The following is a 12,749-nucleotide window of genomic DNA, read 5'->3' as shown; positions in this document are numbered from 1 at the left end:
CTTTCCCTCTTTGATCAATAAAGCTATCTATTATAGCACGCCTTGCTGTAAATGCTTATGAGGGTGAAACTAACCTTTAAAGCCCCACTTTGCTCAGCTGGCTAAGGTGGGTGTGGCTTTTTACCTTCCTCCCATACAGGGGGCTACTTTTGAATGCTTCAGGCTAAAAGAAGCACCTCAAAATATCACAGTGGGCTAAGCATCCTTAAGGTCAACAGGGTCTGTGTACCCCAGGCTGCACAGCACTAACAAAGACCAGGGCCTGGGTGGTAGCAGTGGTTACCCCAGGTTTGTGGGTGTGCTCCAGGAAGGGGGTTGGTTGGATGCAGGTACCCCAGGGGAGACACCCAAAGTGATTTTTGGTTGAGCACAGTGAGGCAGGTGGCTCAGTGCAGGAGCACCTCCTACTGGCCCACCACAGGTTTGACATCCAGTGAAGTCATAAATTCAGACCTAGGCAATTTGTCTATCACACATTGGTCTACTAGAAACTCCCTTGAGTATATCATTCCGTAGTGCTCAAGCCATCTCTTCAGTTGCTTCCCCTTATCAGTTGTGATATTACCATCCAGGTCTTTCAGTGGAGCTGTCTTGTCCTTTGTTGGCCCAATGGCCTTTCTAATGCCCTCATATAGCCATCTATTGTCTCCTGCACCAGTTGACTCTTGGAGGCTGTCACAGAGACCCAGCTAAAATTCTTACACACACCTCTTGAAAGCTGTTTGAGCAGCCTTATGAGCTTCTCTTAGTTTGTTGAGTGAATCAGTAGTAGGAGTAGATTCATAGGTGATTAGGGCAGTTCTTTTTCTTTCAATGGGTGGCAGCAGTACCTTTGAATGGTCTATAAACCAGTCAACATTTTTCTTAGTACTTTTCCCAAAACTCTTGATTGCTGCATTGTACATGCTTATCTTCATAACTTCCCATGCAGCTGATGCAGTTTCATTCATTCTGTCTGACTTTGCTACTTCTTCTTTGAAAAGCCATTCCTTGACAAGATCATTATTTTGGCAGAAGTCAATAGAAGGTTGTCTGGCAGGTTTATTGCAGTGGATCTTCTTAGCTTGAAATTTCACTTTGCAGCAGACAAGGGAGTGGTCTGTGTCACAGTCTGTACATTGAAAGGATCATGCATGCAGGATATCTTTCAAGAGTGTAGGTCTTGTCAGTACCAAGTCCAGCTAATGCCAGCACTTAGACCTCAAGTGCCTCCATAACATTCTTCTTCTGATGCTACCAGCAAAGAAGGTGTTGGTCACCAATAAGCTTTGACTGGAACAAAGGTCAAGAACTCTCTCCAATTATGTCATTCATACTTCCAATGCCATGCCTACCCAGAATCCCAAGCCAGCTCTCAGCATTAGATCCAACTCTTGCACTGAAGTCTCCAAGTACTATGATGGGTTCCTTCCATGGAATCCTGCTGATCAGTTCTTCTAGCTGTTGATGGAAACTGTCCTCCTCATCACTAGCCTGCAAAGTTGGAACAGAGACACTGATGAGGTAGGATGAATCCCTTCTGTAGTCCAACTTGAAGTGTCATAGTATGTATGAACACAGCAATCTAAGCTTCACACAATGACATAAGTTCATTTCTGATAGCAAAACCTACACTGTACTCTTTCCTTATTCCTTCAAGTTTGCCATGCCAGTAGTCCTTCTCCTTTATGAAGCCTGTATTTGAGAGCTGAGTTTCCAAAACAGCTGCAATATCAATTCTGAAATGTGCAAGCTCATTACTCAACACAGCCATTTTCTTTAGATCCAAATCCAGATCAAAGTCATATCCAGGGGTGAAAGTCTGTATATTTCAGCAAGCAATTCTATTTATAAAATTGGTTGAGCCAGGATGTAAGTAGTGAGGCAAGACTTATTTGACCTACCTTTTCTAGGGTCACCCTCATATGAGACGAGAAGACCATCCCTAAACAGGGCTGGTTGGAAATCTTGGTAGCTGCCTCAGGGCCCTTATACCTCTCTTGGATCCCTGTCACCATCTTGCCAAGACCTTCAGTGTATACACTTAATCAGAGTTATGGAGGAGCAGAGGCTGCCATAGACCTGTCATCCCGCCTTTGGAGTCAAAATCAAACCACTGAGCCAAAATCAAAAGGCCAGGATGAGTCTAGACATTCAGTGACACAGAGGTTGTAGCTTCTGCCAGAGAGCAACCTGAATAGAGCTGTTAACTTCCTGTCACTTCAATGTGAGCACCTTTTCTGTCAATGTGAGGTCCTTTAACCTTTCAACCAATAAGTATCCACAAGGCAGCAGAAGATGCAATTTAACGTCACGTCCATGTAAATTTTCATTACCCATGGTGTGAAAAAGAACTTTGTTTTGTTAGTTTTAAACTTATTACCTACTAGGTTCATCTGATGACCCCTAGTCCTTGTATTTATTAAATAATAAATCCCTATTTACTTTCTCTTGGGGTGTCTTGTGGTGGAACCAGACTCCAACATGGCATAGACTGGCAAGGGTTTTTGTAGGTGATATCTTATTGGACTAACTTCATTGTTGCAATAGTTTTAGAAAAGCTTTCAAATGCAGTGTATTCTTCTTCAGATCACTAGTATAAACTAGTGTTTGTGTGCTGACTTTAATGTAGCTGATGTCCACAGAGGACTTACACCTGTTGTGGGATTGGCCTGCAGGGAAGCTCCAAGTCCTTAACGTAAGGTAGTGAGAGAAGCACTCCATTTTTTCTGCTGGGTTTTCCACCCCTTCTCCTTTGTCATTTGGTGTCTTTTGGTTATTTCTATTATGTTCTATCCTTCTGGCTCACTTTCCCCCTGCTTCTGGTTTTTCTATGGTTACCATAACAATTTGAGGGAAATCTGTGATGGGGTAAGGAAATCCAGGATTGAAGGGAGGTCACAGAGGTGCCAGTATGCACATGCACACGCATACACACACACACATGCACGACGCCACAGCTTCCAGGAGCAGGGCTGGGTTGGGTGGCATGGTGTGTACATGGACACAGACACCCCTGCTTCCTCCACCCCATGGCTCCCCCACCCCATGTCAGAACAGCATAGCATGCACAAATACACACGCACAGCCCTGACCCCACTGCTCCCCATGTGCACCCCTCCCCCAACTCTACTGCACAAGCGACTCCGCATGCAGCCCAGCAGGGCCCAGACCAGGGAGCAGCCCAATGGCTGGGCTCCCTTGAGAAAACTGAAGCAAAAGCCCCAGATTGGTACACACTTGCCCACACATACCCAGATCCTGATTCAGGGCCACATGTTTGGGCAGGTTCCCACTATTTGACTTTTACTTCAATTTTCTCCAATGTCCAGGATGCTGAACCTCTGAAATCCAGGACTGCCCTGGATAATCTGGGACATATGGTCACTCTAGTTTTTTTCTCTCTTTCAGCCTCTGTCACTTCCCCTCATTCATTCTTCCATCATGCCTCACCCTGAGTTCACATTTTAGCGTTCTTTGTTTTTCTCGCTAGTGTTATAATGCTTTCTCCACCTTGTCACCTTCTTGCGTATTTCCATGCTTCTCAGGATTGTCTACTTTCAACAGCCTTTCCTTTTATGTGTTAAAAGGAGCCATGTACAACTCTGTGCTGGAGACATAGTAATACATTTTAGACCTACTAGGTTTCCTTCCAGAAAAGCTCTCAACACCATCACTAAAGTAACTCCACTGGCTTCTGCACTATTGATCATACACCAGTGTAAATGACAGCATGATATGAACTGCTTTCTTTTCAGAGCATTCTGACCTGCAGCTTGTACTAGATCTGAATCCTGCTCTCAGTTACACCAGTGTAAATCTGGAATAAATCTCTTGATATCAGTGGAATTACTCTGGATTTATTTGGGGGTGACTGACAGCAGAATTTGGCCTTTTGTGATCTCACTTAAATCTGTTAATAAAAGCTGTGTCATAAATCATTATCTCAGGATATAAGTGTATGGTTACACAGCTCTGACTATCCCGTCTGCTGCCATATGTAAAGCAATCTACTGAGTAAAGCTTGCTTCTCTGGGATAAGAAATGCCTCATAGCCTGATACATACCTTATTTCTTTTCAGTGGCCTGCTAGCACCAAAAGGGCTACATATTCAACACTTAAGTATTTACAGCTTCTTCTATTACCCAACATATAGCTTTTACAGAGAAGTGTAGGGATGGATAGGATTATTTACATGGTATCAAATACATCTTCAGCCTAACATCACAGCAATTTCAGCACAGAGGAATTTAGATCATTATACGTGTTATGAAAAATATTTTTGATCACACACAACATTAAAATTGAATTAGAAAGCAATTAAGCAGCGCACACACAAAGCTTTTATTTATAACACTGCTTTATTGCATTCTATTTTGGGGTTATTATGAGATTTCCCTCCTCCTCACAGAAAGTAATGAGGAGTCAGATCAGTAAACACTCATGACAAACATTTTTAATAGATAGCGCACTGTTTGGCAGGTGTCTTCTTCAGTGTTGCTTAACTAAGCCAATTTTCTGAAGCCTTACTATCCAAAGCTTTTCCTTTTTTCATATGTTCAATTTTGCTAATATACAGTTTTAAGGTGCTGCAGAATTAAAAGCAGATGTCATTATCATGCTCAATCTCTTTTTCACTTATGATTAAATTTATGGTAACTTTTTTCCCTCATGTAAGAACCTCTCTTCTAGCTAGGGCCTGTTTTTTCTTACATGGCTTGCAAGTTTTATTTGTGTTTACAAAAATAATTAGTGACCTCAGTTCTTGACTTTATTAGAAACTGTACACAAATCAGAACATATTCCAGTCATGTGGGCTTGCACTTATGGAATACAGTTGGTTTAGAGCTCTAGTTTTCAGGTAGACGAAGACTGAGATGATTAGGTATTTCGTGTTTATTCAGATGCCTCCAGAGCATATTACTTTAACTGGTTTGATTATTTTAATGAGTAAAAGCAAACCTTATACCTAGGAAATAGTAAAGCCACATTATTAGTGCTTTGTTGAACACCAAGTATTGTCTCCCTCTTTTAAATGAAAGCTGACAATAGCAGAAAAGAGAAGAGAAGACAAAAAATGCCCTGTGTTCATGCTCTTGCCCTCTCCATTCCACTGGTTTTCCTGACTCCAGCTTCCTTTTTGTGGTCTTGTTGCACTATGCCTTTCCTGCCTTCTCTGGCTATGTCCTTTCAGTGAATACAACTGACCTGTATACATACTTGACTGGCCTTCCCTATCCCTCAGTTTCCATTATCTCTTTGAGTGCTAGCTCCTTAAGATTAAGAGCATCCTTCATGAGTTATTGGAGAGCTAACCTGCCATGGGCAGGTAAATAACATTATCCCTGTGATTGAAAAATGGCTCTTAGCACAGACATTTAATATTAACTTTTCTTGAAAATATGTACTTGGAGCCCTCCTGGAAACTCTTTGTTGGAATTTCTCCCTGCCATAGACTGCTAGGATGGTACTTGTAAAGAAACAGTTTGCTTTACTTGCTCATACTACCAGCCTGCAGGATTTATAATGTGGTGGTGAAGATGTCTTTGCCTTGTGCAACAGTGTGGGGTCACAGTGGGGAACTGAATCCTGTTTGAAGGGAGGATTCATGCAGCATTTTATAGATCAGGGCCCAGGAGCCCTGCCACTGACATGTGTGATCTTGAGCAGGTCAAAGAGAGCCATATTGTTAAAGCAGCCTGTAATTTGAGATGCATTGACGTTTAATGCCCAATTTGAGACACCTCTGGCCTAATTTTAAGAGGTGATGAGCAGTTATGAGGGCTTTAAGTCAGTGGGACTCCTGGGTGGTCAGTACTTTTTGAGAAATTAAACATGGGCCAGACCAAGAGAATAGGTGTAACTGATTATCTGACTAGTGCCACCTCCACCCTGCACTAAGCACACCTGTACCTCCCAAACCACAGTTTCTGCCTGTGTCATACTGTATGTGTACTGTACTTATCATGAGTAGTCTAATCATGGGTGGGGCCTTTAAGTGCAGTGTAATCCAAATAACAAATAGTAATAAAATTGGGAATAAAATAGCTCCTTTAGCCACAAGGGCGTGGTAGGCTAAAGTGCTCCTCAGGATCCTTTGTGATCTGCAGGGTCATGAAGGTTTTCGTATAGTACAGATTATTGATGCATTTAATTATGCACAAGGATAGCATAGTTTAAAAGGAAAGGGTTTCTAAAACAGAATGAATTTAGGTCCTAAACAACAAGACAAAAAAAAAAAGGCAGTTAAGTAAAGATAATGGATATGAGGAACATCAACACCAAATTCATGAATATGCAAGAAGAAATTTCTTCTCTTGTTAGCACCTAAGGTGATTTTAGGCATGTTCCCTCAGTCTGAGAGAATGGAACTGTCAAACCTTAAAACACCAACAAGCCTTAAAACACCACCATTTTTTATAACCCAAACAGTCCTGCTCTCTCCATCTCTTTCTCATTCTCACTTCCCTCCCTCTGTTTCTCCTGGGACTTGAGAGAAAGCTTTTCACCACATTAAAACTCAGTGGCCATGTCTACATGAGATGCTGACTGTGCATTAGCCTGTGATTACTGTGCAGTAGCACTGCATGGCAGAAAGCATGATTCCATGCCACTGTGCAGTAATCTCAGGTTACTGCACAATCAGTGTCACGAAAAAACTGTTCGGCAATGCTTCTGCTCAGTAACTCCGGTTACTGTGCAGTCATGTAGTACTTGTTTATACAAGTACTAAATGTCTGTCCAGGAATGACTGTGCAAAAAGCTTTTCACCACATTAAAACTCAGTGGCCATGTCTACATGAGATGCTGACTGTGCATTAGCCTGTGATTACTGTGCAGTAGCACTGCATGGCAGAAAGCATGATTCCATGCCACTGTGCAGTAATCTCAGGTTACTGCACAATCAGTGTCACGAAAAAACTGTTCGGCAATGCTTCTGCTCAGTAACTCCGGTTACTGTGCAGTCATGTAGTACTTGTTTATACAAGTACTAAATGTCTGTCCAGGAATGACTGTGCAATCAGCATCTCATGTAGACATGGCCAGTGTGTTTCATTCTAGCATTATTCTACAGTGCATATCATATATGCAAAAGAAAAATAATTTTTATATCCATTGAACGCAGATATTTTTATGGGGAGCTCTCTTGATCTTTTGATGCCATTAAGGACATTTCTAAAGGGGAAGTTGCTACTGATAAGTTAATCATTGTGATAGCTATAAGACATGAAATGTTCCAACCTCCCCTCTCTTGTTGGATATTGGTCCTGCTTCAAAAGCCTACCACTGTGATTAATACTTATTCTCCCTTCTCTTGGCAGAGAAGTCATGGGTTTTATTAGAAGCAAGGATTCCTTAGGATGATATATTTTATTGGGCCAACTGCATAGTTGGGATAGAGTTAGACAAGCTTTTAAATGCACGGCATTCTTCTTCAGGTCTCTTCTAAGGTCTCTGAAGAAGAATGTTTTGCATCTGAAATTTTGTCTAACTCTCTCCAAATTATGCAGTTGGCCCAATAAAAAACATTACCCCAAGAAAAATCCTTGCCTTCTCCATAATTCCTGAACCATCATGATTCAGTATCACTCTAACACTACTGTGGTTAGTATTAGCATAGATCGGGGGTCAGCAACCCCTGGCACGTGTGTCAAGCATGGCATGTGAGGCCATTTTGCTCAGCACGCCATGGCCAGCCCCCAGCTCTGGGTAGCTGTTGCCAGTGACAGAGCCTGGGCTGCTCCCAGCAGGGCTTGCATCATCCCAGCTGTCTGCTGGGAGAAACCTGGGCTCCCGGCTGACAGCAGCTACCCAGAGCTGGGGCCAGCTGCAGCTGGGAGGCTGCAAACAGCTGTGCCGGGCTCCAGAGCCCAGGCATAAGCTCTATACCGGCACATGAACGCGCGCCTTGGAGTGGGTGGTGGGGGAGGGGACTGAGGCACTGCAAGCCTGGTCTCTCCCCTGCTCCTGGCACAGAGCTGGTGACTGGGCTTCAGAGCCCAGCACAGCTGTTTGTAGCCAGCCTGGGCTCTGGGCTGCTGCAGCAAGCAGTGGGAAGGCTGCAAACAGCTGTGCTGGGCTCCACAGCTCCAGCATCAGCTCCATGCTGGCGGTGACTGTGCGCGCACTTCAGAGTGGACAGCGGGGCAGTGCAGCCTGCCCTGAGGTCCGCACACAGTTGCCACCAGCATGGAGCTGATGCCGGAGCTGTGGAGCCTGACACAGCTGTTTTCAGCCTTCCCAATGCTTGCTGCAGCTTCCCAGAGCCCAGGCTGGCTACAAACAGCTGCACTGGGCTCCAGACCCCAGTCATCAGCTCTGTGCTGGTAGTGGGGGAGAGATCAGAGTTGCACTGCCTCAGTCCCCTCCCCCACCGCCCACTCCAAGGCACGTATGCACATGCCAGTACAGAGCTGATGCCTGGGCTCTGGAGCCTGGCACAGCTGTTTGCAGCCTCCCGGCTGCAGCTGGTCCCGCCTCTAGGTAGCTACTGCCAGCCGGGAGCCCAGGCTGCTCCCAGCAGGCAGCTGGGACTCTGCAAGCCCTGCTGGGAGCAGCCCGGGCTCCAGCACCTACCCAGAGCTGGGGTAGCTGCTGGGAGACACAGAGCCCAGGCTGGGGGGCAGGGGCTTTGGATGGGGTGCACAGGGCAGCAGGGGCGGGGGCAGGGGCTTTGGGTGAGGGGCAAGGGGCACAAGCAGGGCATCCTGCCATGTACCCCCTGCCCTCATTTTGTTTTTCTGGCATGCCGGCACTTCGGTACCTTCCAAGGTAGGCATTGTAGTGTTTTTCGACACTTTGGCCAAAAAACGTTGCCTACCCCTGGCATAGATACCGAGCTTCACTTCCAACCCTGAGGACTGGGGTCAGGGTTTGAGAATGTTAAATAAAATAATTCACACCATTGTGACAGGGTCAGCATAGTTTGTGGGAGCAGCGTATGCTGCTTCTGTACCGGGTATCCAACCTGTTGAGCAGTCATTTTTATGAAGACAGTGTTTTATCCTTTGATAAAACATTCAACTGCAATAGCACCAACAGTAAATACAGTAATGAAGAGATAACATAAACTCGGGGTTAAATCAATTAATGGGAACATATGAAAAACTAAATAATAGCCTTACTATCCTGTGAATTTATTAAACTTTGTTCAGTAACCAAGGCAGTTTAGCTTTTAAGCTATATGGTTTGCTGTTGCTTTTTTATTTTATGTAGCAAATCAAATCTAGACACCATAGATCATAGAATCACTGAAAAGTAAATTAATTAAACCTTAGAATGTCATTCCAACTGTTTTGTGAACTTGTTGTATTTTCTCTCTCTTCTTCCCAGGGCTCTAGCTGACATCTTAAGGCAGCAGGGACCAATCCCAATAGCACACTGTGAAAGAGAAACTATCTCAGCTATAGATACCTCCCCCAAAGAAAACACACCCGTCAGAACATCCTCCAAAAACCACTACACACCAGTACGCACCTCCAAAAGCAATCCAGGTAAGTGTTGCCTTTCCACTGTATTCCGGTGTAGTTGGTCATTCCTTTAACATGTTGAAAATGAGCTAAAAGGAAGCTGGAGAATACATTACACCTTTTCAGGTGTGGACACTGGCATGTGATGTGTTCAGTGGAAAAGGCTTTGGGCAATCAAATTTAGAACTGTACTGCAAGAAGCAGTTGTGATAGTTCTTTAAGGTGTACATCTGAGTGAAGTCACCATGTTATAGAGTTATTTTAGTAATGTCAAGATCAGTAAGGAGTATGTAGAATTAATACTGAGATGTTTGTGAAGAATTGATAATTGTCACTTGTTATCAACCAAACAAAGACTTTGTGAAATACCACCACGGTTTCTGAACAGTGCAGCTCAAAAGGAGGACATCCATTTAAACTGGAATGCATTGTTCAGTCTCAGCCACTGAAAGGACACAAGGGGGAAGTATGGATGTGTCATGAAAGCCCGCAAAGCAGGGCTGATTTGAGGGTTGCAGTGTTTCATTCAAAGATACTTTCTAGAACTAGATTTACTAATGCAGTTTCATCTCTATTTATAGGTAATGATAAACTATGGTCAGTTTTATCACTTTTATGTTAGTATGAGCTGTGGTCAAGTTGCTGAGTCCACTTATAATAAGTGGAATTGGACATGTTTTTGTAAAAAAAGTCACTTTAATTTTTTGAGTCTCGTGGGTTGCAGTTTTTTTGGGCTTGTTTTATTTGGAGGTTGCTTATTTTGTTTTTGTTTTTTGGTAATAGGTGACTTAAACAAAAAAAAGTTATAGTTCAAGGGTCAGCAAAATGGTGGATATGGCCGGTGGCCAGACTGCATTTCCCAGCAGTCCCTGCCCCAGTGGCTGAGGCTGTTTTCCATGGAGACCGCAGCAGTAGCCACACTATGATACCATGGGGCTGGGATTTCCAAGGAGACTGGCCCCAGCAGCACTGGCTGGGTGTATGAGCTGCTCCAGAGCCAGATGAGATCTTGTAGTGGTGACAGTGTGGTCCAGAGCCAAGGCAAAGCCATGATCTGCTGCCTGCATGCCCCTGCCTGGGACATGCTGGCTGCAGATCACGGCTCTGCCCCAGCTCCGAACCATGCTGTCACTGCCACAAAATCCCAGCCTGGCTGTGGAGCAGTTCTACACTCTGCCGCAGGCCCTGCCAGCAGAACTGGTGCTAAGGGAAGGATTGGGAGGGGCGATAGCCACCCCAAAATTTCCCATAGCCCCCATAGTCACCCCTCCCAGCACCACCACCATAGACTTCCCTGCACAGGCAGCAGCAAATGAGCCTGCCCCGCTCCTGCCTGCAGCACAGCCTCCCCCACTAACCTCTCCCTACCAGGATGAGGCTGGTGCCACTGCTGCCTTCCAGCGCCGCTAAATGTGTAATTTAATATTATATGCAGCAAAACTAGAACTACAAAAAGATACGGAATTTGTATAAGCACCCTCTCTTTGAAATGGGCTTGGCTTGTTTTGGGCTTGTTTTTAAGGGCAATGCCGCTTTTTTTCTTGTGAGACTTTGCAACACTGACTGTGGTATTTAATATGAATGTATTTTATAGTGTGATTAGAAATAGTCAAAACCATCTGATGATGTGAGCTCAAGCTCATAAAATCCACATTTCTGATTTCATTTGTTTATAAGGTTCATCTCTACCCTGCCTTCTGCCTGACTTTAGACTAACATGGCTACCTAGCTCTCTCAGGAAATAGCCAAGTGATGGCTAAATTAAGCATCAAGAATGCCCAGACCAGTCAATAGCTAGTCACTCTTCAGAGAATCCTGGTTTACAAAAGGGAAATTAATCTCTGAGAGTTTAAGTATGGAATAGCCTTGCATATCAGTCAGCCAGAAAAGTAGTATAATTTCAATGTATTTGTGGAGAGAGGAACCAATCCCAAACAAAATTCAAAGGGTAAAACTTTAGCAGGAGAATCCTATCTCAGGAGAGAAACACCTAGAAGAAATTGCATGCAAAATATTTATCACCCTTGAATAGAATGACAGAGTCTATGGATGCGTTTATACATTGCCATACGGCCATGTTGCTATGACGCTGTGCTTTAGTACTTCCTTTTGGAAATACTAAAGCATGATGCAGTAACTGCCCCAACCGTGCTGTGTGCGAAGTGCGTGGTTAGATTTTGCTGCTACATCATTATGGCAATGTGCTATACCGGGGGAGTGCACTGCTGTGGTGACATTGTTGCCGATCACAGAGTCATGTGATTGCTACACCGCCACAACATGCCATAGGGTGATGTGCAGACGCTCCTTAAATCTCTTGAATAATTGATGACCAGTGAAGCACATGTAGTAGTTTATCTGTCTGAAAGACTGTAACTATTTCTATATGTGTTTTAAAAATAATTGGAAATCAGTAGTAACACCTAGCTGAACAGACAGATATCTACAGGGAGGAAGTTATGTATAATATATACATGATCCCTGAGGATCAAATGGAAAAATACAAATATATGGGATGCTTTGGGAAAATGTTCTTTGTCTATGTCACAGGGCACCTTAGTTCCTGCTCCTAGAGAGGAGAAAACTGCCAGGGAGAGAGCCCTGGCAGAGCACAAGGAGCCCAGCTGAGGGTTGCCAGGATAACAAGCGCAGCTGCGGGTTGCTGGAGCAACTAAGGGGAGCCAGCTGCCTGTAGGAGGTAGGGCCTGGCCCTTATAAAGCCCAGGGCTGAGGCTAGGCTGGTAGTTTCCTGCCAGCAGCCAGAGAGGCAGGAGCTTACGGGGCTAAGATATGAGTAATGCTTGAGCAGGCTGAAAGATGGTGGCTCTGCGGCGCAGGAGCTATATTGTTGCAGCCAGGCAGCTTATGTTTTGTTTGGTTAGTGTTTGTATTACAACTGGAGGCTTGGGTGAGGCTGTAGGGGTTGGAGGAGGCCTCATAGGGACCCCAGAGAGTGTGGGATGCCCTAGTGCCAAGAGGGTGCAGTATCCTCATAGGGAACCTAGAGAGTGTGGGGGGCCCCAGCGCCCGAGGAGGGCGCAGTGTTCGCATAGGGACCCCGGAGAGTGCAGGGGGCCCTAGCACCAGTGGGGTGCAGTCTAGCACCAGGGCGGGTGCAGCTGGCTGTGAGGAGCGCAACCAGTGGGTTGCGGACGGGGGACACAGACCCCGGGTTGTGTGCGGGGTACGTAGACCCCAGCCCCAGAGAGTGGGGTGATTCTATCAGGAAGCCCAAGGTGGGCACGGCGAGCCCCAAAGAGGGGGAGCACCATACAGGACTGTCGGGAAGCCCAAGGCGG

General features: G+C 45.0%; 1 protein-coding gene across 1 annotated transcript in view; it reads left to right on the top strand.

Annotated features, from left to right (window-relative positions):
- SHISA6 (shisa family member 6) overlaps window positions 1–12,749 on the top strand; it is a gene marked incomplete at its 5' end in the record, with an annotated part of 515,296 nt that overhangs the window by 21,967 nt on the left and 480,580 nt on the right. The window contains one exon of the mRNA XM_025202175.1: window positions 9,314–9,474. Within this exon, the coding sequence (XP_025057960.1) occupies window positions 9,314–9,474 (161 nt within the window). The remainder of the gene's footprint in view (window positions 1–9,313; window positions 9,475–12,749) is intronic.

This window comes from Alligator sinensis, unplaced genomic scaffold (genome assembly GCF_000455745.1).
Source record: "Alligator sinensis unplaced genomic scaffold, ASM45574v1 scaffold77_2, whole genome shotgun sequence".
Taxonomy (NCBI): domain Eukaryota; kingdom Metazoa; phylum Chordata; order Crocodylia; family Alligatoridae; genus Alligator; species Alligator sinensis.
Note: the sequence above shows the minus strand (reverse complement) of the source record. Positions and strands in the feature narration are given on the sequence as shown.